Source organism: Colias eurytheme, chromosome 16, assembly GCF_061535395.1.
Source record: "Colias eurytheme isolate Ceu_HAF_F1 chromosome 16, ilColEury1 Martin Lab GWU primary, whole genome shotgun sequence".
Lineage (NCBI taxonomy): Eukaryota > Metazoa > Arthropoda > Insecta > Lepidoptera > Pieridae > Colias > Colias eurytheme.
Window position 1 is genome coordinate 677,600 of NC_142995.1, and position 27,628 is coordinate 705,227.

Consider the following 27,628-nt stretch of genomic DNA (forward strand, 5'->3'; position numbering starts at 1 on the left):
TAGTAAAAACCATTTATTTTCTATTAAAACTAATTTTGCTAAGGATCTAAATAGATTATTTATTCTCCGTTGTTTGTTCTGTCTTCTTAGCTGGGGTAAGTAAAGCTTTGACTAGACTTCCGAATGGTGCCTCCACGAATAAGTACAACCCAACGCCGCAAACGTAGGAGGTGAACAGCGAAGCGTTTAGGAACATTGACTGGAAAAAAACAACAAAAAAATATATAAAAAAAGACTTGTGGCACTCGGGGACTGCCGCGGTAAAGCTATTGCATAACATGCCTTCAAGCCACACCTCCATGCCCGTCGGAGTGGGGAGCGTGAGGTTTTTTCGTTACGGAATTTCTAGATTCGGTCCCCGCGCTCAAGGCCCGCGATAGAAGCTATGCAATAGCTTAAAAATATAACTTACAATATAGTAATCAGTTAAATACAGAGGTGTCATTTGAATCCCAATAAGACCCCTTTGAACAATTGTATGGAGAAGGAACGCGCTGTATGATATTCTGCCGGTCCAGGTGAAGCCGCGCCACTCCATTATACAACGATATATATCTGTTGACAATATTAATAGATAAGTTTCAGTAGCATAGTAATAATTAAATAAGAAGAAAGAGAAAATGATAAAAAATAAGAAAACATAAAAAAATGCGTTTTTGCTTATCAGAAGAAATTATTGTATTGTCAACGATCCTTGATAAATGTACGAAGTTTGAATTAAATCTGTCTGTTTAAATTTGGTCCATATCAAGTAGGAGTCAGTTACACATAAAAAACAGCCCCCCTAGTCAAGTGGCCTTCTGATAGCGTAGCGTTCACTAGAATAGACTACGAATATATGAGATTGACGTAAGCTGTAGATACGTTTATATACAGCCTACGTCAATCTCATACATTCGTAGTCTATTCTATTGAACGCTACGCTAACAGAAAGCCACTTGACTAGGGGGGCAGGTGAAGCTAATAAAAATTGATATTAACTTGTTACAATAAATATTATTATCTAATTGTAAATATCAATCTGTTATATCGATAAGTTTAAAACAATCATGGCTTATGCTATTCTTTATACTATTTCATCATTTGTTATCTAATTTTTTATAAACATTTCCTTTTTATGATAAAAATATTTATACCATTTAAGCAAGACTGGACTTTTAAGCTGGACTTTGTAAAAAAATTGCAGGCTATACTAATCGATATGTGTCAAAAAATGAAAGGATCTAACATCTAAGCGCAGAAATAATGCCGAATTGTTTGAGCCGGTTTCGAATTTTACGCTTAGCAACATTTGGCGATTCATCACTACATAGTATAAAACAAAGTCGCTTTCTCTGTCCTATGTCCCTATTATGTATGCTTAAATCTTTAAAACTACGCAACGGATTTTGATGCGGTTTTTTTTAATAGATAGAGTGATTCAAGAGGAAGGTTTTAGTATACCTAGGTATAATTTATTATATTTCAGACAAAGCGGGCGAAGCCGCGGGCGGAAAGCTAGTTTTTACTATATAGAACGATCATCGTAAATCTCAATGTTGATATAATATTTGATGAACTTACTTTCAACCTTAAACACGCAGCCAACCATGAAAACACATATAATGCTGACGAAGGCGACTTTCAGCAGGACAGCATAAAAAGCCTTGAACACCGGGGAGAGCTCGATGCCGTCAATGTAGAAAATACCTCCAGAGAGAATCACTCCAATTCCCGCGGGAAGAAGGAACCAGGTCACCCAACCGTATTGCTGGAAGATGTTTAAATAGGGTAAAGGCTAGGAAAAATACGATTATGTAACACAATCATACATCTTAATATCTATACTAATATTATAAAGCTGAAGAGTTTGTTTGTTTGTTTGTTTGTTTGAACGCGCTAATCTCGGGAACTACTGGTCCGATTTGAAAAATTCTTTCGGTATTTGATAGCCCAATTATCGAGGAAGGTTATAGGCTATATATCATCACGCTACGGCCAACAGGAGTGGAGCCACGGGGGTGAAACCGCGCGGAGCAGCTAGTATTATATAAATCTCGTGTCACAATGTTTGTCCTCAATGGACTCCTAAACCACTTAACCGATTATAATAAAATTCGCACACCATGTGCAGTTCGATCCAACTTGAGAGATAGGATAGTTTAAACATGTAGGTACCACGGGCGAAGCCGGGGCGGACCACTAGTATTATTATAATATTAGTAGTATCGTACTAATATTATAGATACGAAAGTTTATGAGGATGTTTGCTGCTCTATCACGCGTAAACCACTGAATATATTTGATATACATATAAACATATAAACCGTATAAACATAATATAAGCTATAGAAATACTTGCTTTTTTTTTGCTTTTTTTTCTTGCTTTTTTTTCGGCTTTGCCTGCGGGTGAAACCGCGTCATCGTCTTTAAAATGTTAGTAAGGGAAAATCGCTTAGTTGCGCGAAGTTTAGATAGAGAGTGATAGAGCTTTTTACCGTAATAAATCATCTCTTTCCCATGGAAATTATGATGCACATTTGAATAACTCCCAAATTATAAATACCTATTGACAATAAGTATTTATAATTTGGGAGTTATTCAAATGTGCAATATTCTATGACCAGGGGAGTGAATTCGCGGTTAGAAACCTACCTTATAAATAGTGAGATCCTTTTTCTCAAGCTGCCAGTAATAGCAAAGCATGGCCGCAGCGAAGCCAAGCACAAACGTTGACAAATTAGTATGACTTCCGATATATGTTATTTTGAATGTATCATCATTCGTATATAACGTGCGATAATTCCTGAAATACATAATAATTATATTCTTTATTTGCATACAAAAATACACAAAAGATAAGAAACAAATAAAAAAATAATTAACGAAATCGGTCCAGCGTTTCTCGAGTTTTAGGAAGACATTTAGCGATTCACTTTTATGAAATAGATAATGTTGGGTCAAAATAAGATTTTTCTTATTCTTCATAAATATTCCATACTTACTCAGGAGTCTGTAAAAGAATAGCATCCAGTTTATAAAAATACGTCACACCTCCAGTTATTATGATGGAAAGAAGGAATATAACAATTGCTACAATTTTTCTTGCTTTTTGTGTTCGTATAGCCACTAGTATCAGGAGTCCTAAACAGAACATCTGAGTATCAGCAGCTAGGTACCTAAAAATATATATAGAAAACAATAAAAAAGGTTTCTACATCTAAACGTGCCTGTGTGAATCTTGCAGACCCATTTTTATTCAGTCGTATGGTTTCAAAATATGAAAAATAGTGTTTTATTAGATTTACAACATTTTTTTCAGAAACTGTCCTCATTGGGATCGGGAGTTGCTCTTCAAGAACAAGAAGAAAACATTAAAAAAAAGACTGTTTGCACTCCGGGAGTGCCGGCAGAAGTGAAAATTTTGAGCATGTTCGATATTTTGGAATGGTATCCGTCTTCGCTTTTCGATCAGGTCACGTGTCCTGACGCGAGTTTAAGATTTTATACCCATTACAGAAAAAGTGCTCAACGCCGCTAAAGAAGTTTTCACTTCAAAAATGGAATAATAATTAGAAAATTGGATCGGCCGCGGCGGTGGGATTCAGACCTTCGTCTTGGACTAGGTCAAGTTCGAATACTAATATTGTATCAGAACTTTACAGGCATTGAGACAAATAAATATTATATTACAGTTTCATTATGATTATTATCTGTATGTAATTTAAAGAGAAGTTTCACAACTTTAACAGCCAATATTGAGGTTAGGTTACCCACAGATAACACAAGTTTTACTCACCACGTCTGCGGAAGGCAGCTAACATGCTCATATAAATAGTTATTAACATAAGCTATATGCATCCACCACTTGGACCTACAGGCATCTGATTCGCTGACCACCGAGAGGTCCCAGAGGGGGCCGTCGCCTGCGTGTCTCATCCAGGTTGCTATGGTTGCCAGGATAAGGGCGTATGATGGGGTTAATCTGGAAATTTTAAAGTGAAACTTTTATTACATCGTCTCAAACTTTTTGGTCTGTGTAGCGCATGTCGCGTGTATCGCGGCTGCCGAGTAGGTATACCTACTCGGCAGCCGACCGTCACGCGACATGCGCTACACAAAGCAGTGTTCGGAACCGTTCGAACAGTTTCACTTTTACCGTGGTTTCATAAAACCACACAACATTTTTTAATTTATCGTTATATTGGTTATGACTGCAGAGATCCTACAGAATATCTATACAGTAGACAGAACATGTATGAGATAAAGAATTAGTCCTTTCGACAATGCCAGTAGCATTTAACCATAATTTTTAATATTAATTATTGGGTTCAAAAATGCTTTTAGGATATTAAACATTCTAGTGCTGGACACGAAATATAGAAGCCATTAAAATCCAATATCAATAACTAAGCTGAATAGGTACTTAATTTAAGGTTAGATTTATTTAAAACTAGCGGTCCGACCCGGCTTCGCCCGTGGTACATGTTTACGTTTTCTCTACATAAGAACCATCCTCGTACTTCAAGGAATATAATAAAAAAAGAATTATCGAAATCGGTTCAGCCGTTCTCGAGTTATGCGCTTACCAACACATTTTGCGATTTATTTTTATATATAAGAAGACTAGCGGTCCGCCCCGGCTTCGCCCGTGGTACATATTTCGCAATAAAAGGTAGCCTATGTTCTTTCTCAGGGTCTAAAGATTATTTGTGCCAAATTTCATCAAAATCGGTCCAGTAGTTTATGCGTGAAAAGCATACATACATACATACAAACCTTTCCTCTTAATAATATTAGTATAGATTAACAACTGGAAGGAACGAAGGCAAATTGTAGGTAAATTACAAAATATCTCCCTAATCACCTTATCCATCTTAAAAATACTCCTTTAGGAAAGTCCCACCAGGATATATCATGTGTCTCAGAGTATATCAGAAAGTTGTAGACTAGAAGAAAACTGGACATCGCCAAGAACGTATAGGTCACTAGAGTTCCGTTGAAAACTATGTGCTTAATAGGATCGTCGTAGGACTGGAAAATAGAATGTTGTAAATTAATTGCCAGCGTATATGCTTTCAGAATTATACAGGGTTACTTGTAAAACACCAGCAACCTCGCTGGACAAGATAGAAGTAACAACATTTGTTCTACGACTTTTGATAATTTGTTAGATTTTATTTTCATACAAAAATAAATATAAAATATTCATTTAATTTTCCGTTTGAATATTATAAACTCTACGCGCATCCCAAAAATTACGTAAACAAGAAGCGAACGAGAGGGGGAAGGAGGCGTCGCGTCGTCCTTTCGATAATGAATAGAACATAGACTTACAAATGTTAGGAGAGTACAATAAAAACTTTACAAAAATCATTTAAAAATAATGTATTGCGTTATGCCAAAAGTCGTAGAACAAATGTTGTTACTTAAGACTTAGCTATCTTGTCCTGAGAGGTTGCTGGTGTTTTACAAGTAACCCTGTATAATTTAGCTGAGAGTCCATGTGAACATGAAAAGCATTTACCAATTATAAATATTGCTAAACTAAAGCATGCTTTATAGTTCAGGATGGATAGTTCAGGATGGATAGTTTAGATAATTATCTTGAGATTGAACAAAAAAAAAAATCAGTAAGTAATAAATATTTGAGAACCATCAAATCAAAACATTTTATCCTTGTTACCTCTGTTAGCTACTACAATCAAGAGTTTCGTCCAGGAAATTATTGGGCGTCTCATCAAAATAAAGCTACTCACGGAAAATTAGCTTGATAGTAATCACTTGCAAAAATGGGCGATGGATCCTGAACTATTATTGATAGAATCAATGCAATTGCAATGAAAATTAAACTTATTAAATTGTATTATCATCGATCTTTGATAATTGTCCAAATTTTAATTATATCCAGGCCGTACCATTATAATAGTCCGATCAACATCGAGTCTAAAAGAGTCAATTATATGCAGACATACAGGTAAGGCTCATAAAGTATGTTTTTATACATGTACTAGCGGTCCGCTCCGGCTTCGCCCGTGGTACATATTTACGTTTTCTCTACATAAAAACCATCCTCGTACTTCAAGGAATATAATAAAAAAGAATTATCGAAATCGGTTCAGCCGTTCTCGAGTTATGCGCTTACCAACACATTTTGCGATTCATTTTTATATATAAGACTAGCGGTCCGCCCCGGCTTCGCCCGTGGTACACGTTTACGTTTTCTCTACATAAAAACCATCCTCGTACTTCAAGGAATATAATAAAAAAAGAATTATCGAAATCGGTTCAGCCGTTCTCGAGTTATGCGCTTACCAACACATTTTGCGATTCATTTTTATATTTAAGACTAGCGGTCCGCCCCGGCTTCGCCCGTGGTACACGTTTACGTTTTCTCTACATAAGAACCATCCTCGTACTTCAAGGAATATAATAAAAAAAGAATTATCGAAATCGGTTCGGCCGTTCTCGAGTTATGCGCTTACCAACTTGGATGTTTAAAATTACAAAATTTTAATCATGTTATCATTGTAGTATTAATTTGATGTATTCTTGATAAATTTTTAATTATGTGATGAATTTTATGTTTTATATTTATTTTTTTCGTCAATGGATGATAAATTTGATTATGTATTTTTAGACTTTTAAAACTGAAAAATTTTAAGACATTTTTTTTATATAATTGTTGTATACGCCTGCTTTATGGCCAATTCAGTTTATGAAATAATTATTAATGTATTTCTGTAAATTGTATTAATTGAGTCATTATTGGTGTGTCTAATAAATAAATTAAAAAAAAAAAAAAAAAAAAACCAACACATTTTGCGATTCATTTTTATATATAAGAAGAAGAAGATAATGTCATGTCTTTAGACTATTTTGCTTTTTATAGTACAAGTTTTAACAAGTTTTAACTATTGTTAGTTATCTCAGATTTTAATAATTCCGTGTGTATACCGGTTGTTGTAAAGTGTACATCATATACATTTATATTTTTATGAAAAAGAAGGAAACACTTACCTTTTCTATGAATAGGGGATTTGCATGGTAAGAATGTGCTAACACGAGAGCAGTGTGCGAAAATACAACAAAAATCATTGTTATTGATCTGAAAAGCAAAATCAACCTTTGATTCAACCGTATTTATAACCGGATTAAAATTAGTCTTTTCATATTTATTTTGACTTATGAAAGGACTAGCGATCCGCCGCGGCTTCGCCCGTGCTACATATTATTTCGCAATAAAAGGTAGCCTATGTTCTTACTCAGGGTCTAAAGATTATCTGTGCCAAATTTCATCAAAATCGGTCCAGTAGTTTATGCGTGAAAATCATACATACAAACCTTTCCTCTTTATAATATTATTATAGACTAGCGGTCCGCCCCGGCTTCGCCCGTGGTAGGTACATATTTCGCAATAAAAGGTAGCCTTTGTTCTTTCTCAGGGTCTAAAGATTGTCTGTGCCAAATTTCATCAAAATCGGTTGAGAGGTTTATGCGTGAAAACCATACATACATACATAATTACAAACTTTTCCTCTTTATAATATTAGTATAGATTGAGTAAGAGACGTTCAAACACTTTTGTACTAATAAAAGTTGAATTAAATATAGTCATATATATACGTTAGTATACATATATGTACTTAGTTTCGTACCTCATACCATTAATCATCTTCAGTCTTTCTAATCTCGGTTCTGGACCAACTCCACTAGGCGCTATTAATTTTGCCCAATTCCTTTTTAGAGAAAATGCTAGAAGGATTTTGTTTTCTGCAAAAATATGAACATTTAAATCATAGAATTTAAGTAATGTTAAAAGTTTGCATACCACTTATTGATATAGACGAGGCAAGTGCAGATTGCTATAAATTTTGCAGTAACCGAAAATATTGTACACGTCAAATAGATATTTTTTTCTAGAATTTTTTAATGAATCGATATTGTATACGGCAGGATTCGAAAGTAAATTTTTTACAAAATAATAAGTATGAGTCTTATCTTTAATGTAAATGGGTTGAAAATCATGAAAAGAAAGACGACGTTGCCGAAAATATTATGAAGATAAGAATCACTTATAGATGAAAAGTTTAGGTTAAATATTTACGCATTTGCTTCATCTAAATCAATACGTGGCCAGCAATTTTAGCTATTAATATATTACCAGCTTTATTGTTTCGAGATTTAATAATGTCGTAACAGTTTCCGATAAAGTGCAACAAAATCAGCATCACGTACACAATAAAAACAGCTATATCACTCTTATCAATTACCCTCTTTTCTCCTTTCTTCTTACAATAGTGTAGTTTCGACAATTTTGCCTCTATCTTGTACTCATCCCATATAGTTTTATTGAAGCATCCCTCAAGGGTCGTGTTTAGGTCCACTGTTTTATTTGAGTTATGAGGTAGATAAGTTTTACAGGACTGTGTTACACATATGGCTCTGTGTAGCTGTGTATGATTATAATGCTTTTTGGTGTATGATGAATATTCCTGAAACAAGATTTTAAAAATGAAAGAGAAGAAATATGCACCGAGATGACTTAATAATCACAATATGATGATTCCTATGAGTATTATAAATAAGGGCAAATTTAATAATAATCTACGAACCGTAAAACAATATTAACAATTTGAATTATCTTCGTAAGAGGATACAGCGCTTCACAATTAGTTTTTATATAAATTAATAAATGAATAATTATATGCTATATACCACATTGCAATTATATGAGGTTAAAAGTTAATGAATTATCACGAATTAGTTATTACGTATACAATTATTTATACTAATAATAAAATTGGAATGTCTGTTTGTAATCCATACTAATATTATAAATGCGAAAGTAACTCTGTCTGTCTGTCTGTTACTCAATCACGCCTAAACTACTGAACCAATTTGCATGAAATTTGGTATGGAGATATTTTGATACCCGAGAAAGGACATAGGCTACCTTTTATTGCGAAATATGTATCACGGGCGAAGTGCGGTCACGGGCGGACCACTAGTATTAAAATAAACGCTTTTTACTAAATGCATGTGTGGACTTTATAACGATTAGGAAAATTTATACATTTAAAGTCCTTGTACACCTACGCATTCGTATGCGGCTGCGAATCTCTGCGAAACTACTGCGTAGCGAAATATCTGCGGAACGTTAGTACACAGCAATGTTTTCGCAACTTTTTCGCAATGATAGTTATGCCATTGTAATTTTCTCCATGTTTGAAGTACTCGCCAGTTTCCTCGCGATGTTGAATTTGGCATGCTCGTATAGTTTCGAACTTCCTATTTTTTATGAAGTTTAAGCCGCAGTTTAAATCAATTAAATATATTAAAATCGTCAATTTTTTTTCATGCACACTTTTGGGCATATAAATTAGGTACTGAATAACATAATCTTGTAGGTACCACGGGCGAAGCCGGGGTGGACCTCTAGTATTATTATGTAGATTAAATGCTCCAAATTGTCGCTTAAAATAAAGATTTTTAAAAGTGTAACATTTCCTTAAATAAAATACTAGAAAAGCCAAGTTTACACTAGGTTATATTATATCTTAATTACTATTATAAAGGCGAAAGTTTGTATGGATGTATGGATGTATGGATGTATGGATGTTTGTTACTCTTTCACGTAAAAACTACTGTACCGATTACAATGAAATTTAGCACACATATAGAGGGTAACTTGGATTAACACATAGGATAGGTTTTATCCCGGAAATCCCACGGGAACGGGAACTATTCGGGTTTTCCTTTGAAAACGCGGGCGAAGCCGCGGGCGGAAATCTAGTAGTAAATATAACTAAACACGTTCTAAGAAGTATTATGTTTTGTGTGACAATTATGTAAACTGGTTTTTACGTTAAAGTAATACATGACTTGGGCTCAAATTGCATACATTACATTATACAGGGTGTCCCAAAAAGTAGTGATGAACGGAAGCTGGGAGGTAGAGGACCTAGAGGGCTACCCGAATCACCCCCGTGTATGTTATGCGATTTTTCGTATTTTCGGAGTTATGACGTTTTTTTCAATTTTTCGTCTATCGCTGAGTACGATGAGATTTTTATTTATGGTGACGTGAATTATTGCGCTAGATGCTTGATTTTTTTTTGTGTGCTAAGCTGAAAGATAGGCCAATTCAGTATGGTAACATTTACTATCGTTAGATCTTCGAATGGAATAAAAAAAAAGAATTTAATGCCAAGAAAGATAAAATTACCCAGTACGTTCACAACTTCAAGGGCCCATAAAAAATAAAATCACATAAAAAAAGTTTTCCATTTGGCCTTTAAAAACTTGCTCTATCTATCAGGTAGCTACCCTAAAAATTTCATTTTATTATTCAGAAGGCTTCAATCGAAAAATTTGAATCTAAATGTGGTAAGTGCAAAAATTTTATTAACATGATGATCATTAAAACCAAATTAAAACCAATAAATAGGTGTTTAATTACCAGAAATTTTTAAAATAACCCCGCTGTTGCTCAATGTAAGTGCGACATCACCGTAAAAAGTTGTCTTTTAAATGTCTGAATGCCCTTTTATCATTTTTAATGGTTACTTCAGCTACTATGAATTTTCGGGTTATTTCGTCCAAATTGTGGCATTCTCTCAAGTAGCCGTGGTCTTTTTAGTATCCTCATTGAAACAAATCAATGGGGTTTAGGTCGAGGGACCTGTGAGGGGCAGGCGTCACCGGCGCATGCGCAGGCTGCAACGACCAATCCATCTTTCAGGGTATCTTTGCCCTTTAGCCTGGCTTCCACGGTCCCCGGTACATAAACTCTATCGATTTTTTTCCGTGGGGATACTACAAAGATTAGAGACTGCCACAATATGGACGAAATAACCCGGAAATTCATAGTAGCAAAAGAAACCACTAAAATGATAAAAGGGCATTCATACATTTAAAAGACAACTTTTTACGGTGATGTCGCACTTGCACTGGGCAACAGCGGGGTCATTTTAAAAATTTATGGTAATTAAACACCTTGTTATTGGTTTTAATTTGTTTTTATTAATCATCATGTTAATTCAATTTTTGCACTTACCACATTTAGATTTCAATTTTTCGATTGAACCCTTCTGAATAATAAAATGAAATTTTCAGGGTAGCTACCTGATAGATAGAGCAAGTTTTTAAAAGCCAAACGGAAAACTTTTTTTATGTGATTTTATTTTTTTACGGGCCCTTGAAGTGGTGAGCATACTGGGTAATTTTATCTTTCTTGGCATTTAATTCTTTTTTTATTCCATTCAAATATCTAACGATAGTAAATGTTACCATACTGAATTGGCCTATCTTTCAGCTTAGCAAACAAAAAAAAAATCAAGCATCTAGCGCAATAATTGACGTCACCATGAGTGAAAATATCATCGTACTCGGCGATAAGTGAAAAATTGAAAAAAACGTCATAACTCCAAAAATACGAAAAATCGCATAACGTACATGGGGGTGATTCGGATAGCCCTCTAGGTCCTCTACCTCCCAGCTTCCGTTCATCACTACTTTTTGGGACACCCTGTATTAAACGAATTTATTAGATTTATATCATACTATGTGGTTTGGTAGTTTATATTTGAAAAACAATGAAAAAAGTTTTCGGCATAAAGTAGAACTAACTTATAGAACATATTTATAATTAACTAGCTGTCCGCCCCGGCTTCGCCCGTGGTACATACATATTTCGCAATAAAAGGAAGCCTATGTTCTTTGTCAGGGTCTAAAGATTGTCTGTGCCAAATTTCATCAAAATCGGTCCAGTAGTTTATGCGTGAAAACCATACATACATACATACATACATAATTACAAACCTTTCCTCTTTAAAATATTAGTATTGATAATTATTAAAAGAGAGGTGTCTGTTTAGTACGGGGAATTTTTCAAGATATTTGAAAGTTTCATAATCTAAATTGACCGGGCTAGAAATAAAAGTCGTAGAAAGGTATATTGACATTTGACTTACATCAAGGTTTCTAAAACGTATTTATTCGAATGCTCAAGTCACATTACATTCAAATGAAATATAATATCTAAGTAACCACATTACGATTTACTAGTTGTGCTCCGCGATTTTACCCGCAGTGCTGCGCTCCTGTTGGTCTTAGCCTATAGACTTCCTCAATAAATGGGCTATCTAAAACCGAAATAATTTTTCAAATCGGATCAACAGTTCCTGAGATTAGCGCGTTCAAACAAATAAACAAACTCTTCAGCTTTATAATATTAAGTACAGATGTGAAATACAAGAATTGCAATTAATTGTGAATGTACCTTGGAAATCTCTGAAAAATAGGCGCTATAAAATTTAAAAATCTCTGTATCTATTAGGTACACATAATATGTAGAATGCTGCATGAATTTTGGTATCTTAAAGATGTGAGTGAGATGATGTCTCTCAAAGAACAATGCATTTAATCATATTTTGAGAATTTAACTTTGCGACTATTACAGAAATATTATAACATACTCTTACTACGTAAATCTCTAAAACATTAAACATTATCAACGCACATTTCAGTGCCTATCTATAATAATAATTGAAAATGTAAAAATAACATAAATTAGGTTTTAAATCGCCAAATCTAAGCTTATATAATCGCGTGAAATCAAATGCGAAATTACCACTAAAATTCACATCATGTAAGGCGCTGTTTTTGCTGCTAATATATTCGTTTATTCATAAACAATAAGTACAAATGTCTATAGTTACACAATAATAAAGTTTAATCAAGTTTTTAGCCTGCAGTTTAACGGTTCCGACTTGACCCGGTATGGCAAACAAGTCAATTAAAATCTATTATATTTAAATATAATATAATTATTGTTATGTACCGCGTTGACTTTACCTACGTAAGATGTATAAATAATAAAATGTTTCGTATTACATTAGTTTGTTTTACTGTTAAAGATATACCCAAAAACCCTTAATGGCTGTACACGGGTAGAGTAAACGGTAGAGTACCTAGTCAGTAGAGTGGTAGAGTAGGTAGCTACTAACTATCCTACTTACTATACTAGTGTTGACACCATTGGTAGAGTAGAGTTATTGGTGGAGCAGACAGATACTCTACTTAAAGTTAGTACTGAGAACTGGTAGAGTAGTATGTTGAATGTTCACTCTACCCGTGTTCAGCAGCCATTTTAGATCAAAAATATGCAGCAAAATCACATCGTTTTCAAAACATTACATATATCTCGATGTTTCAAAACAAATCTGTTAACTAATAATTGGACTTTTTTCTGTTCATTTAAAAACTACATTCACTGAGAAACATATTATGCTATTGTTTTTATCCCGAAACCTGCGTTAATTTAACAACCATATTATACTATTATTATGTTAAATTTTTAACTTTCAAATAAATTCATAGTTACATGTTTTTTAATCCTCATGCCTTATTTAATATGTTTTTTCTCTAATAAATATCGTACAGTACATTGATTTATATTTTGATTCATAAATTATACAGATATTTTTTTTATAATGTCTAATTTGCTCCGTTTTGTAATAATTTAGCTATTCATAGACTTAATATTGAATAGGATTCCTTTGGATATTTATAAAGCAATTGTTTTGATAAACCCAGACAATGGAGGTATAATAATTATTGAATAAACTCTTAGGTATACAAGAAATACCAATCTTTCCTACTATTGACACTTTTTTATAGTTGTCACTATTATGCTGTGCTATTATACTGAGCTATCAATTATAAAAATATTATACAGGTGGAAAATTTCTGCAAAATATTAACATTAAAAGTGAAGTTCAATGTCCTCTAGTGGGGCTAGGGGCAGATGCATTATACATCTGTTTCACTGATCGATTTTCTTTGGGGACAAGTAGGTGATCAGCCTTCGGTTTCCTGCCAGACCGAGACACCTCGGTTCTGCGCTCACGTGTACCAAGGATGTACTGTACCAAGGAGGCAGTCATTAAAAGTACCTGTATAAAATGCATAAGTGCTGACCGTCGTCGTGAAAAGAGTTCAAAATCAGCAATGCAATACGTGCCGCCATCTTCTAACATACACAAGTCGTAGTCGTCCATCGCGTAGAGTGGCGGCATTCTGTTGTATTCGGTTTCTGAAAATGTAAAAAGAATTTTTAAGAGTTCATAAGTAATTAATATGGTTTCTATTAAACTAAACTTATTATGGTTTCAATCAAAGGCATTAGTGTGCATGTACTATTAACTATTCTGTGGCATTAAATAAATCTAAAGAGACACTTAAAAACTTAAAGATAAAAAATGTAGCAATGATTTGTAGTAGGATTATGCGTATGCAAATATGAATAGTACCTAGGTCTTATTTATCTGGCAAGTATTAAAACTTTTAATTTCATTTAATTGGTATTGGTTTTTATGTTTTATTAAGTAGTTAGACTGATGGTTATAGTACCTAATATTTTGTAAGTAATTTCAGCAGTTAATTTTATTCGAATTACAATTTAATTAAAACAATACTCGAATAACTAAAATAAGTTCAGACATATTAATTTATGATTGAAAAACTGTTCAGTCAGTACGTAATTTATTTATTTAAGAACTAATTAATTCAATAGAAGCTTATTTGCATTTCTTGTATAAACTCGATTACATAATAGCATATTAATAAAATAATTTGAATGAAACTAATTGCAGTTCACTAGAAACCATTTATATTGTGCGTAATTGTAATTATTGTCTCAAGAAAAACCTGTAAATACGCAGAAAATGGGAAGATGGTATTTTACTTATTATAATTTTCCCAAGAAAACGCCTTCAAGAAAATTAATATAATTCAGAATTGTTTTTATTTGTTACGTTGAATTCACTTATTTCAGGCTCGAATTATTCGCAAGCCAAATCGAGAATATGCAAAAATAAGAAAACTTGCTAATTTAGAAATTAAAGATTTTTTAACGGATTTTAAACGCGATTTATTCATTTTCTAGTGTTTGATTTTACGCGAGTATTATACATTTAGAAGTTAAAGATTTTTAACGGATTTTAAACGCGATTAATTCAATAAATCTTGCTAATATTATAATTGCGAAAGTGCATTTTGTTGTGTGTTTGTTTGTCTCTTTTATGTCATAACAGAGCGATTTTAATGATATAAGTAATTTTTGTTTGTGGAGAGAGATTAGAAATCTGAGTGACGTAGTCTCCCTTTTACCAAGGTGACATATCTTATGGCCTATGGGAATTTTCATTTATTTTATTACATTCGTTATTTTTATAGCTTTTGTGTCACTGTCGTTCATAACTATTAACTATTGCTGAATCTCTTTTTTAGAGTATAAGTATTCTTTGTGCTGAATATCATACGTCCAGTGATGACGGATTTTGATGTTTTAGTGAAAGAGTTAAAACATATATATATGTTTGTGTGTATGTATGTACATTCTCACAAACTTTCGCATATAATATTATTATAGTTGGTTAATTATAATGTAGAATAGTACGTCTTATTTAGATCAATGTCACGGTAAGCCTAGACGTGGCCATTTTGCGCTATGATAAGGAAATCCTGAATGACAATGACCCCAGGGTTCAAGAATTACATCTATTCGTGTTATTGAGGAAATAATACTTTCTGTTAACTCGAGCAGTACTGTTTTATGTAGATTAGGATTTTTGGTTAAGTATCCCAAAATATATAAATATATAACAGTTCCGTATTAAGGCTATTCATGTACCTGCCGCAGGGGCAATATTGGTACAATACCGGTTGCGCTGCGGCCGGAGCAATTTCAATGTTCTCTAAATTGCCCCTGCATGCCTATACACATAACAATTAAGGAGCCAATCTAGGTTCCAAATCCAATATTACCCCTGCTGCAGGTAGGTGAGTAGCCGGTTTTAGTTTAATTAATTCATGATAAAAGAAAGAGAATAAATATTTTTTCAGAACATTTTTCACACACGGCACGATCTGATCCCATACTAAGTTCAGTGTTCACACATACGGCTTGTGTTGTGGAAACCAAATGGCTGATAAATATACATACTTATATAGATAATTAGCACCCAAACACGGAGCAAAAATCTATGTTCATCACTCAAATGTTTGCCCTGGGTGGGAATCGAAACCACGACTGGAAGACAGGGTCGCTAGAAGAATTCCAACCAATACCCGCGGCCCCATCATTAAAGCGACTCGATGGAACACAGTGGGGTTTAGTCGGTAAGAATCCGACATAACCCACGGCTCCTTCCCCGGAAGCCGTGGGTATCTTTGGAAGATTTCCCCACTTTAAAAAAAAAGGGTCGCTAACAAAGCCAACCGGCCAGCCAAAGATTTTGTATAGCAAAAGTTCATAAGATCTAAATGTGGTATTTCTGCCGGTTTTGATAAAGATAAAACTATAAACGATAAAATTATATAAACAATATAAAATGCTAAAGAATTTTATCAAAGTTTAATTAATATTTCTCTACTTCTTATTAGAAATATAAAAACTCTATGAATTACAAATGCAAAATATTCTTGAAATCGAGCTGTGTAATTGTAAATTAAATATAGAATATAAACATAGCACATATTATTATAAATGAATTAAAATTATAAAATTTAAACAAAAAATATGAATAAAATTTGTAATCCTGCAAAAAGCATTACAAATGAAAAAAAGTACATACTAAGACTAATTATAGTTTATAAGGTGATTTTTTTATTCTGACGTCAGACCTTTTTGTACATACTCATATTAATTTCAAATATATTTAATATTTATTGAAAAATTAGGCATAAGTAAGATATAATAACTTCTCAGGATTATGTTTCGACAAATTTAAAATAAAATAAAGTTTACGTAAGTTAAAGAACTTAAAATGAACTTATATAATTAATTTAAAAAAATATATATAGAAATTAATGAATTATTTACTACTAGTGGTCCGCCCCGGCTTCGCCCGTGGTACATATTTCGCAATTAAAGGTAGCCTATGTCCTTTCTCGGGTATCAAAATATCTCCATACCAAATTTCGTGCAAATTGGTTCAGTAGTTTAGGCGTGATTGAGTAACAGACAGACAGACAGAGTTACTTTCGCATTTATAATATTAGTATGGATGTACCACAGTACATATGACAATATATTTCCTATATTGTAATACTGTGCTAATGCGTTTTAAAGAAATGTTCATCGTGTCAAGGGTGAAAACATCGACACAGAGAGAAAACTTCATAAGTGCGACAATTTATGTAAAACTTTAAAAAATAATCTGCAATTGGTCTACATTAGTAGTTATTTATCTACGACTAGCTTTCCGCCCGCGGCTTCGCCAGCGTTTTCAAAGAAAAACCCGCTTATACCCCTGTTCCCGTGAGATTTCCGGGATAAAACCTATCCTATGTGTTAATCCAAAGTACCCTCTATATGTGTGCTAAATTTCATTGTAATCGGTCCAGTAGTTTATTCGTGAAAACCATACATCCTAATACTATATTATAAAGGCGAAAGTTTGTATGGATGTTTGTTACTCTTTCACGTAAAAACTACTGAATGGATTTGAATGAAACTTTACCACAATATAGCTTATACATCAGAATAACACATAGGATAGGTTTTATCCCGGAAATCCCACGGGAACGGGAACTATGCGGGTTTTCCTTTGAAAACGCGGGCGAAGCCGCGGGCGGAAATCTAGTACATACATAATTACAAACCTTTCCTCTTATTAAATAATATTAGTATCGATATATGATCGTAAGGACATAGTAATTGAAATTGAATATGTAATGCAAACGTAGGACGTTGTTTACATAATATCTATCTTCTTATATATAAAAATGAATCGCAAAATGTGTTGGTAAGCGCATAACTCGAGAACGGCTGAACCGATTTCGATAATTCTTTTTTTATTATATTCCTTGAAGTACGAGGATGGTTCTTATGTAGAGAAAACGTAAACATGTACCAGGGCGAAGCCGGGTCGGACCGCTAGTACTTTAATATTATAATGCTGCAGAGTTTGTCGGCGCTTAATCTCAGGAACTACTTGTTAGATAATAATATATTTCAAAATCTATACTAATATTATAAAGCTGAAGAGTTTGTTTGTTTGTTTGTTTGTTTGAACGCGCTAATCTCGGGAACTATTGGTCCGATTTGAAAAATTCTTTCGGTGTTAGATAGCCCATTTATCGAGGAAGGCTATAGGCTATATATCATCGCGCTACGACCAACAGGGGTGGAGCCACGGGGGTGAAACCGCGCGGAGCAGCTAGTTAAGAATAAAAAGAGATATGTATTTTTAAATTTCACACGGTACTTTTTATAGGCAGTGATGATATTCAGGTGTATATGTAAAAGGATCTTTATCTTTCTGAATTACCTACTGTTGTCTGTTCCTAAAAATACGGAACCTGAAATTTATAGATAACTTTAGGACCGTTAGCAACACAAAATTATTCATTGTTATAAAATAAATATGATAATATCTTAAAAAGATTAATTCTTATCGAAAAAAAAATTCAAATCATAATGACTCTACCATAATTAATATGCTCAGTAATAACTAATTAGAAAGAGGGGAGATTCATTAGATTTATATCAAAAACTATTTTATCGATCTTGTTGAAGGGAAACTTGAAGGCGCATTAAGAGTTAAAATTTCAAGGTCGCGTCATGGCAATACCGTCATGTCATGGAGTAAGGCGACGATTTGGATATCTTTGAATCTTTGGATCTTGCCAAAGAAGTTTCATTTCTGACACGTGTGCTCGGAACACATGCTCTTTTTTTCAGACAGCAATATTTATAAGTTACATTATAAGTACCATTTTAATTTTTAATTATCTTGTCAATACGGACGAAACCGGGACAGTAGACTAGTTTTATTTATTACTAGTTATGTCCTGTGATTTTACGCTCCGGTTCTATTTGTCGCGTGATGATATAATTATAGCCTACTAGCGGTCCGCCCTGGCTTCGCCCGTGGTATTTACGTTTTCTCTACATAAAAACCATCCTCGTACTTCAAGAAATATAATAAAAAAAGAATTATCGAAATCGGTTCAGCCGTTCTCGAGTTGTGCGCTTACCAACACATTTTGCGATTCATTTTTATATATAAAGAAGACTAGCGGTCCACCCCGGCTTCGCCCGTGGTACATATGAAAAATAGATGTTGGCCAATTCTCAGACTTACCCGATATGCACAGAAAATTTTATGAGAATCGGTCCACCCGTTTCGGAGGAGTATGCAGACTAACATTGTGACACGAGAATTTTATATATAAGAAAGATTATAGCCTTCCCCGATAAATACTAGGCTTTGGGACACTGACAGAATTTTTCAAATCAGATCGATAGTTTCTGAGATTATCGCGATCATGCAAACAAACTTTTCAGCTTTATAATATTGGTAAAGAAATGACATTGTTTAAAATGTTTCTTATAGTATTGTAATTTTTTACTCGGAATTCATTATTATAATCCATACTTAATATTATAAATGCGAAAGTAACTCTGTCTGTCTGTCTGTTACTCAATCACGCCTAAACTACTGAACCAATTTTCATGAAATTTGGTATGGAGATATTTTGATACCCGAGAAAGGACATAGGCTACTTTTTATCCCGGGAAAATGACGCAATCGCGGAAATCCTACGGGAACGGGAACTATGCGGGTTTTTCTTTGACTGCGCGGGCGAAGCCGCGGGAGGAAAGCTAGTTAAGAATAATTCCCATTTGTTTCAGTGCATAAATATTTTAATTCTCCTTGCATAAAAGTTATTACGTAAGTACGTTATTATAAAATCAATTTTATGCATTATATGAATTTTAGTTTCATAAAAATATTAATTAAATAGTATACATAGTTGGTCTTATTTAATTTTAAATACTAGAGCATTTTTAAAGCACTTAGTTTTTTGTGAATAAAAACAAAATATATAAATTTAGCTAGATCTGTTTTTATTAAGGCTTGGGCTTTAATACCAGAAGCTCTTACAAAATCTATACTAATATTATAAAGCTAAAGAGTTTGTTTGTTAGAACGCGCTTATCTCGGGAACTACTGGTCCGATTTGAAAAATTCTTTCGGTGTTAGATAGCTCATTTATCGAGGAAGGCTATAGGCCTATCAATGTTGTTATTTATGATGTTAGCTATCTTGTCCTGCGAGGTTGCTGGTGTTTTACAAGTAACCCTGTATATATAAATTTGATAGAGTTGAAGTTTTTTTTATATTGATGATAAAATAATGTGCGGTCTTTTTATTTTTATAAATTCGTTTTTCTTTATGTTTTTTATTTGTCTTTTTAATACTTTATTATTTACATTGCGTCTTAGATTAATTCCATGTGTTTTAATTTATGATCCTAGAAACTATAAATTCTTAGTAATTGCTTGGTTGTTGCTCTCCGAAATTATATTTCAAATGTAATTTTAATTTATAATATTTGTAATGCAAATATAGTTACTGTAGCGTACTGTATTAATTGTGGCGTAGGTAATTTACGTTACTGTAGTGTCTTTAGTATCCGATGAAGTTATGGATATAAAAAAGAAATGTCAGTTGAACAATAATAGCGATTTATGATAAACTAGAGGTCCGCCCCGGCTTCGCCCGTGGTACATATTTCGCAATAAAAGGTAGCCTATGTCCTTTCTCGGGTATCAAAATATCTCCATACCAAATTACATGCAAATTGGTTCAGTAGTTTAGGCGTGATTGAGTAACAGACAGACAGACAGAGTTACTTTCGCGTTTATAATATTAGTATGGATGTGTGTATAAAGTATTTTTTTATAGAAGAATAAATTTTAAAATTCCACGGTTCGCTTTCGCTGGGACAGTTAGGGTCAGCTCACACCGAGACGCGACGCTGCGCGCACTCTTTAAAAGAGCTACTTAAAATAAAGAAAGAAAGAAATAAAACTTTATTTTCTACACGAAAAGATACACATTTCATTGTGAGCGTTGCCAACGATTTTACTATATACCTCGCGACGCGACGCGACGTTGCGATGCGCTTCCCGAAATCACTGGCCTCATCCACTATCGTCGTGTGTCGGTGTGAGCCGACCCTTATTGAAAATGATAAAAGGCGAGCTTGGTAGAGATCGCCACGGCCGTAGGCTAGGTCCGCCTTTCGTAATATTTGTGTCTTTAGAGTTATGTATTTGATATTTTTGTTAGTACAACAAAGAATTAATTACACAAAAAGTTTTCACAATTTTCACAATTCTGAAAAACAATAAAGTTAAACATATTTATTTGAGGTATAGTCTAGATTAATTTTTTATAAATTTATTTATATATTGTAGAGTGTAAAAACATTTTATGTTTAAGAATATATATTTTTAGTGCTTTTTAAGTTTGTACTAGTTATAAAAATTTAAAATATACTTAATAAAAAGTGGGTGCAAAAAATTAATTCCTTATATTATTTACCTAATATTGATGATGCAATCATACATCCTTGAAAAAGAAATATAGGAAAACCGTATTTTAATTTTTTACTCAAATTTATCGTTTAATCATGTTTTGGTCTTTTAATTCTTTATTCGCATTTTTTCTGTAGGTTTGTACTAAAAAACGATTACTTGAGAATTTTTTGACCAAAACCTTAAACACATTATAAATATGTCAATTTATTAAACATTATTTAAAACAATTTTTTTCTATAATAGGTGCATAAAAATAATGGTACGGAACAGCTATTGCATGCTATCCCTCAAGCCACACCTCCGCGCCCGTCGCGTCGGAGCGTGAGGTTTTTTCATTACGGAATTTATCAAGGCCCGCGATAGAAATAGCATAGCTTAAAAACTTTACAACGCGAACGTTGCAATTTTCGTATTTTCCTATCTAAGAATAATGTTAATTAGATTATTATGAAGAAGAGAGATTTTTTATGTGTTTGTTACATTTAACCTCCTAAGGACCAATGGCCTTATATAAGTACATAAACACCATCACCATTACAACCCAAAGCACCAAAAAGTTTTAACTAAATTACCAACCACCGTCCTCATCCGATGACAAAATCGAAAATTCGAAATATCTTAAAATATACCGCGCTTTTCTGCCTATGATCACTGTGTAACGCGATTGGCTGAATTGAACTATTAGGTTTGGTAGGTAAATGGGTTATCCAATCACAGAATTTTAAAATACTTTAGTTCAAGTTTTTAAAATGGCTGGTCAACGTAACAGAGGTAAGTTAAATCGTTAATTATCATATTAATCTCTCACTTGATTTTCATTTGGTATTGAAAAATAAATAGTAAAAACAGTACAGGAACGTATTTTAATTAAATTTAACGAAACAATTCATATTGTATTTTTTAAATTCACGGATAATTTTTATGTGATCATGTGAGAACATTGGTCGTTACTTACAACATTATTTTCATTTTTTTTGTACTCAGTTGAAGACATTGGTAGTCAATGACTATAAAACATTTAATTAGTTAATAATTTATTTTGTTGTTTTACAGTAATTTTGAGTATAATTGTCCTGTTTTATGATTATAATTTATTTAAACTGTCAACAGGAATTACTATTGCAATCAAAATAAACAGTTATCTTCCTTATTTTTTCAGTTATTCGTGACGATAATATCATCTATTTCCTAGCCGACTGACGGAGATTTTATTCCTAGTGATGAAGACTTAGGAGACCCACCATTTGTTTCCAAATCGATTTTTAGTTAGCTCATTGATATTTCAAGTTCCTAATATTGTACTTCCAATGTTTTTATTTCTTTTTTTAACATATGTTCAGATAGTTTAGATATTTTATTACCTAATATGTAGTAAACTTACACATTTAGAATTTAAGAAAAATTGTTTTTAATTCTTTTGTATACTTTTTAGAGGTTATTGTATGATCTCATATGTTATAACATAAGTAAATAAAAAAATCTACAAGTAAAACCTAATTTTAATAAAAAAATTTTTGGATTCACTTAGGTCTGATGTGATCACATGGGAACAAAATAAATCGAGTTTTTTTTTTCAGAAATGTATTCTATAAGCTATATTTTACACAGATAAAAAATCCCACAAGTAAATTTTAACTCTAACAATAAAAAAAACAAAAAAATACCATTGGGTGGCAGGTCTGTTGTATTTTTATGTACTCAGGTGAGAACAATGGGTGGTAATGCAGAATAGGATTTTTTTAGCTTGGTCCTTAGGAGGTTAACTCATAATATGTAGGTACTCGACCGATTTTTTCCGACCGAAAGTTTCTGAAAGAACGAGTAGGTTAAAATCATAATAGCTTAGTATTTCTTTTTATTTTTTAACTTGGGTTTGTATGCTCTGTACCTAAATATATTTTGTATTATTATCAGGCGCTGGCTTCGCCCACTTTGTAGATAACTTAAATTATATTGTAAATATTCCTAAAGAACCACTCTATCTATTAAAAAACACCTCATCAAAATCTATTGCGTGGTTTTAAAGATTTAAGCATACATACGAATGGGCAGACAGCGACTGAAACTTTGTTTTATTCTATGTGGTGATATGGAAGTTCAGATTATAATATATTGGAATATAATTTTCGTTTAAAATGTACATATTTTATCTATTTTTGGTTGCACTTGTATTTTATATTTGTTCGTTTTATTTTTCTTAGGTATTATGTATAATTATGTAAGTAATAAAATTATGTACATAGATAGTAATCTTTTATTTCATTATCCTGTTTCTTATGTAGTTATTTTTTAATCAATTACTATTTTTAGAATACTAGATTTTTGATGATCTTCAGTTTTAAGAATGTGATAATAATTCCCGTTTTATTATTTTTACTTGCCATTTATGTTTGTAACTAGATTTCCGCCCGCGGCTTCGCCCGCGTTTTCAAAAGAAAACCCGCATAGTTCCCGTTCCCGTGGGATTTCCGGGATAAAACCTATCCTATGTGTTAATCCAAGTTACCCTCTATATGTGTGCTAAATTTCATTGTAATCGGTTCAGTAGTTTTTACGTGAAAGAGTAACAAACATCCATACAAACTTTCGCCTTTATAATAATAGTATTAAGACGTAAGTTTTAAGATTGGAAAACATGTTTTAAGCACGCTTACATTTTAAATCGTGTAGGACGTCCGCGTCGGTAATAAATACCTTAGTAACATTTTTTCGTTAGTGACATATCACACTAGCGGATTGCGAGCGGTTTCAAAGCGGAGCGGGTGCGCAACGAATACGTTGCGGTTGCGCAGCGAATTCGTTGCGGACGCGTGGCAGATGCGCAACGTTTACGTCGCAGTCATGTATACTCATTAACAAAATGGAATCCGTGCTGGTTGTTACTTATAACTTGTGATAGTATAATAATTATGAGATCATTATTTTTTACGAGTTTCATAACATGTTAATGTTTAGGGTATTGTTTTATCTATTAAATCTTGGTCGAAATGCAATCAGATAACTTAATTGCTCATTAAGAAAGTTCATTAGTGAAATAAATGTTAAAGCTCCTTAACTAAAACAGGGCTATCTTATTATTAGATAAATAGCAGTGAATAGAAAATTTTATCAAGCAACCAGCAACTCACTATCACTTTGCTCATAATTAGGTTCACAAAATCTCTTTATAACATACGTTGCTATGGGAGAGATTATACTGGTCAGTCGTTACATACTTTTGGAATGTATGGTACATTCTAAAAGTCCTAGTAATTCAATTTTATAGCACCTTTTTTTAACAACTCCAGTTGTTATTACATCTTTAGTTAACTGTTAAGTAAGTGCATTTCCACAGTACGGTTAAAAAATTGAGTGCTACAGAAACGATGGAAATATTGAATGGAAGTTAGGCAAGGCGGAAGGGCTGGCTTTTGTGCGAGAGTATACAAAATGACGCGTCCGCAACGAATTCGCTGCGCAACCGCGGCGTGTTCGTTGCGCGCCCGCAACGTATTCGTTGCGCACCCGCTCCGCTTTGAAACCGCTCGCAATCCGCTAGTGTGATATGTCACTTAGACTTTAAAAAAGTTTGTTGGCAATTTTTTGTAGCAGCTTAATATTTCTAATATATTCGTTTAAAAAGATTAAAATTTGTAATTCGGTTAAATGCTTGTAAATATGTAAATAATCATGATAGTCCTTTTATTTATATATTTTTTTCTGCTACGTAATATTTCTACGGTCGTAGTAAGTAGGAACTTCACTACATACATACATAGTATAAAACAATGTCGCTTTCTCTGCCCCTATGTCCCTATGTATGCTTAAATCTTTAAAACTACGCAACGGATTTTTAAATAGATAGAGTGATTCAAGAGGAAGGTTTTAGTATATAATTCGGGCGGAAAGCTAGTATATTATAATTAATGCGAAAGTTTGTGAAAATGTGTACCTTTACGAAATAACTACCGGAAGTGTATTTAATATTTATTATTATTGTTTAAGTCATTGTGATTTAAAGTTATAGTGAACTTTCTGCAATTTTTACTACGTCTACGAGATTAATGTAAACAGATTTGTAGTAGGTATGTCTATATGGCCGATTTCACAGCTTTTGATTATGTTTTGTTTAACTAACCGTTTACCTCAGTTAAAATAACGAATCGTGTGTGAAAATATAGTCAAAAATTGGCAATCAACACGATGAGAAATTTGGTAACGGTAAAACTGGTGGTTAGTAACTTTATTTCTCTATAATGCATTTCGAAGATTTAAAAACGATTATGAAAGAAGTAAAAAGTGGCAAATAGGTTATCAGTGACATTATCAGCCGGTTCTGAAATATTCTGAAATTAATCCTTAGTTTCTTAACGATGAGAAATGTAACGAGTTACTTAAACTGCTGGTTAGTGAAATAATTTCTCAATAATGCGTTTCGAAAGAAGTGTAGTCAAATTTATTAGTGCCTAGGCTAGAATTTATATACTACCAGCTTTCCGCCCGCGGCTTCGCCCGCTTTGTCTAAAACCTAATAAATTATATACTAAAACATACGTAGTATATTATTATTAGTCTGTGCTAAAACCTTCCTCTTGAATCACTCTATCTATTAAAAAAACCGCATCAAAATCCATTGCGTAGTTGCGTAGGTAGCATACAAAGGGACATAGGGACAGAGAAAGCGACTTTGTTTTATACTATGTAGTGAAGAATATTTGAGATATTATAATATGTTAATGTTTTGCATTGTATTCTGAAACTGTGCTTCTATAAATAAATTAATTAATAAGTTTTATCTGTAGTTATGTCTGTAGTTACAGACATAACCTAATATGTTAATTCTGTATCAAACATAACAAGGAAAACAGATAGAATAAATAGACTTTAGATTATTATCATGTACACAAATTATTTAACGCGCTAGAATCGTAGTTAGTAGTAGTTAATCCTACTAATATTATAAATGCGAAAGTTTGTGAGGATGTGTGTGTGTGTGTGTGTGTGTGTGTTTGTTACCTACCCTTCCACGAAAATTCTATAGAACCGATTACAATGAAATTAGCACACATTATAGAACTTATAACTTGAATTAACATATAGGATAGGTTTTATCCCGGAAATCCCACGGGAACGGGAACAATACGGGTTTTCCTTTGAAAACGCGGGCGAAGCCGCGGGCGGAAATCTAGTTATAATAATAAAATGAAAAGAAAGTTTAATTTACATTTTTGAAGTGAAAACTTCTTTAGCGGCGTTGGGTATAAAATCTTAAACTCGCGTCAGGACACGTGGCCTGATCGAAAAAGCGTAAGACGGACTTTTTTTTAGCCCTTATATTCCATGCGTAAGACGGATGTACCATTCCAAAATATCAAACATGCTGAACGTTAATAATCAAGTTTTCACTTCTGCCGGCACTCCCGGAGTGCAACCCGTCTTTTTTTTCACATTATTGAGCTTTAAGTTTTTTTTATTAATTTTTATTTCCATCATTCTATCTTAGTCTACCTACCTACCTACTTATTTTAAAATAGAAGTTTCAACTCAAAATTAAAACATCAAGGATAGGTGTAGTACAGTCAATTGTTCTGTTTATACAATGCTTATTCGGTAATTTATATTCAATTTAAGATTTTCGGTGAAAAATTGGTAAAAACGGATGTTTTTTTATAGGAATTTAAGCCAATTTTGTTTTCTTAGCTTATTTTATACGTATTATTTTGCATTCGCTTTTAATTCGACCCAGAACCTATGAAATAAGAAACCTCCGATGTTTTTTTCGTGTAACTGTAGTAAAATGTTTCTTACAAAAGGAACGATCCTATTAGACCAAGATATAAGTAGGTAAGCTTTTTAATAAAAGCGAGACTCTATATTATCCTATTAATATTATAAATGTGAAATTTGTATGGATGTTTGTTACTCTTTCACGCAAAAACTACTGAACCGATTACAATGAATTTTAGCACACATAATCGAAGCCGCGGGCGGAAAGCTAGTCTAAGAATAATTCCAATTTTCTTGGTATCCTGGAACTTAGTAATGATTTTCTGATTATTATATTATTATTATCTCCATTCTTGCACTGTACACACCTATAAAAAAGCTGTACCCAAATTGATAAAACTCACCATTGATACTAAATATCACGCACGCGCACGGCTCCAGAATGACAACTAGAAACACGAATAACATCTCCATCACTGTACTTGTGTAGTGTACTCTGCGATCGGTAGGAATTAAATTACTATAGCTTGTGTAGTTTGTCCT

At 33.1% G+C, this 27,628-nt stretch overlaps 1 protein-coding gene across 1 annotated transcript; it reads right to left on the bottom strand.

The window, feature by feature from the left end:
• Positions 1–27,579, bottom strand: LOC149901532 (nose resistant to fluoxetine protein 6-like). Its single transcript, XM_090111221.1, has 12 exons — positions 27,490–27,579; positions 13,938–14,077; positions 8,144–8,474; positions 7,638–7,752; positions 7,000–7,087; positions 4,847–5,013; positions 3,779–3,964; positions 2,985–3,158; positions 2,635–2,785; positions 1,564–1,750; positions 413–555; positions 1–199 (listed from the first exon to the last, which is right to left on the bottom strand). The coding sequence occupies exons 1-12, from the start codon at positions 27,557–27,559 to the stop codon at positions 56–58; spliced, it is 1,896 nt and encodes a 631-aa protein (XP_089967347.1). The 5' UTR covers positions 27,560–27,579; the 3' UTR covers positions 1–55.
• Positions 27,580–27,628: the final 49 nt, after the last annotated feature.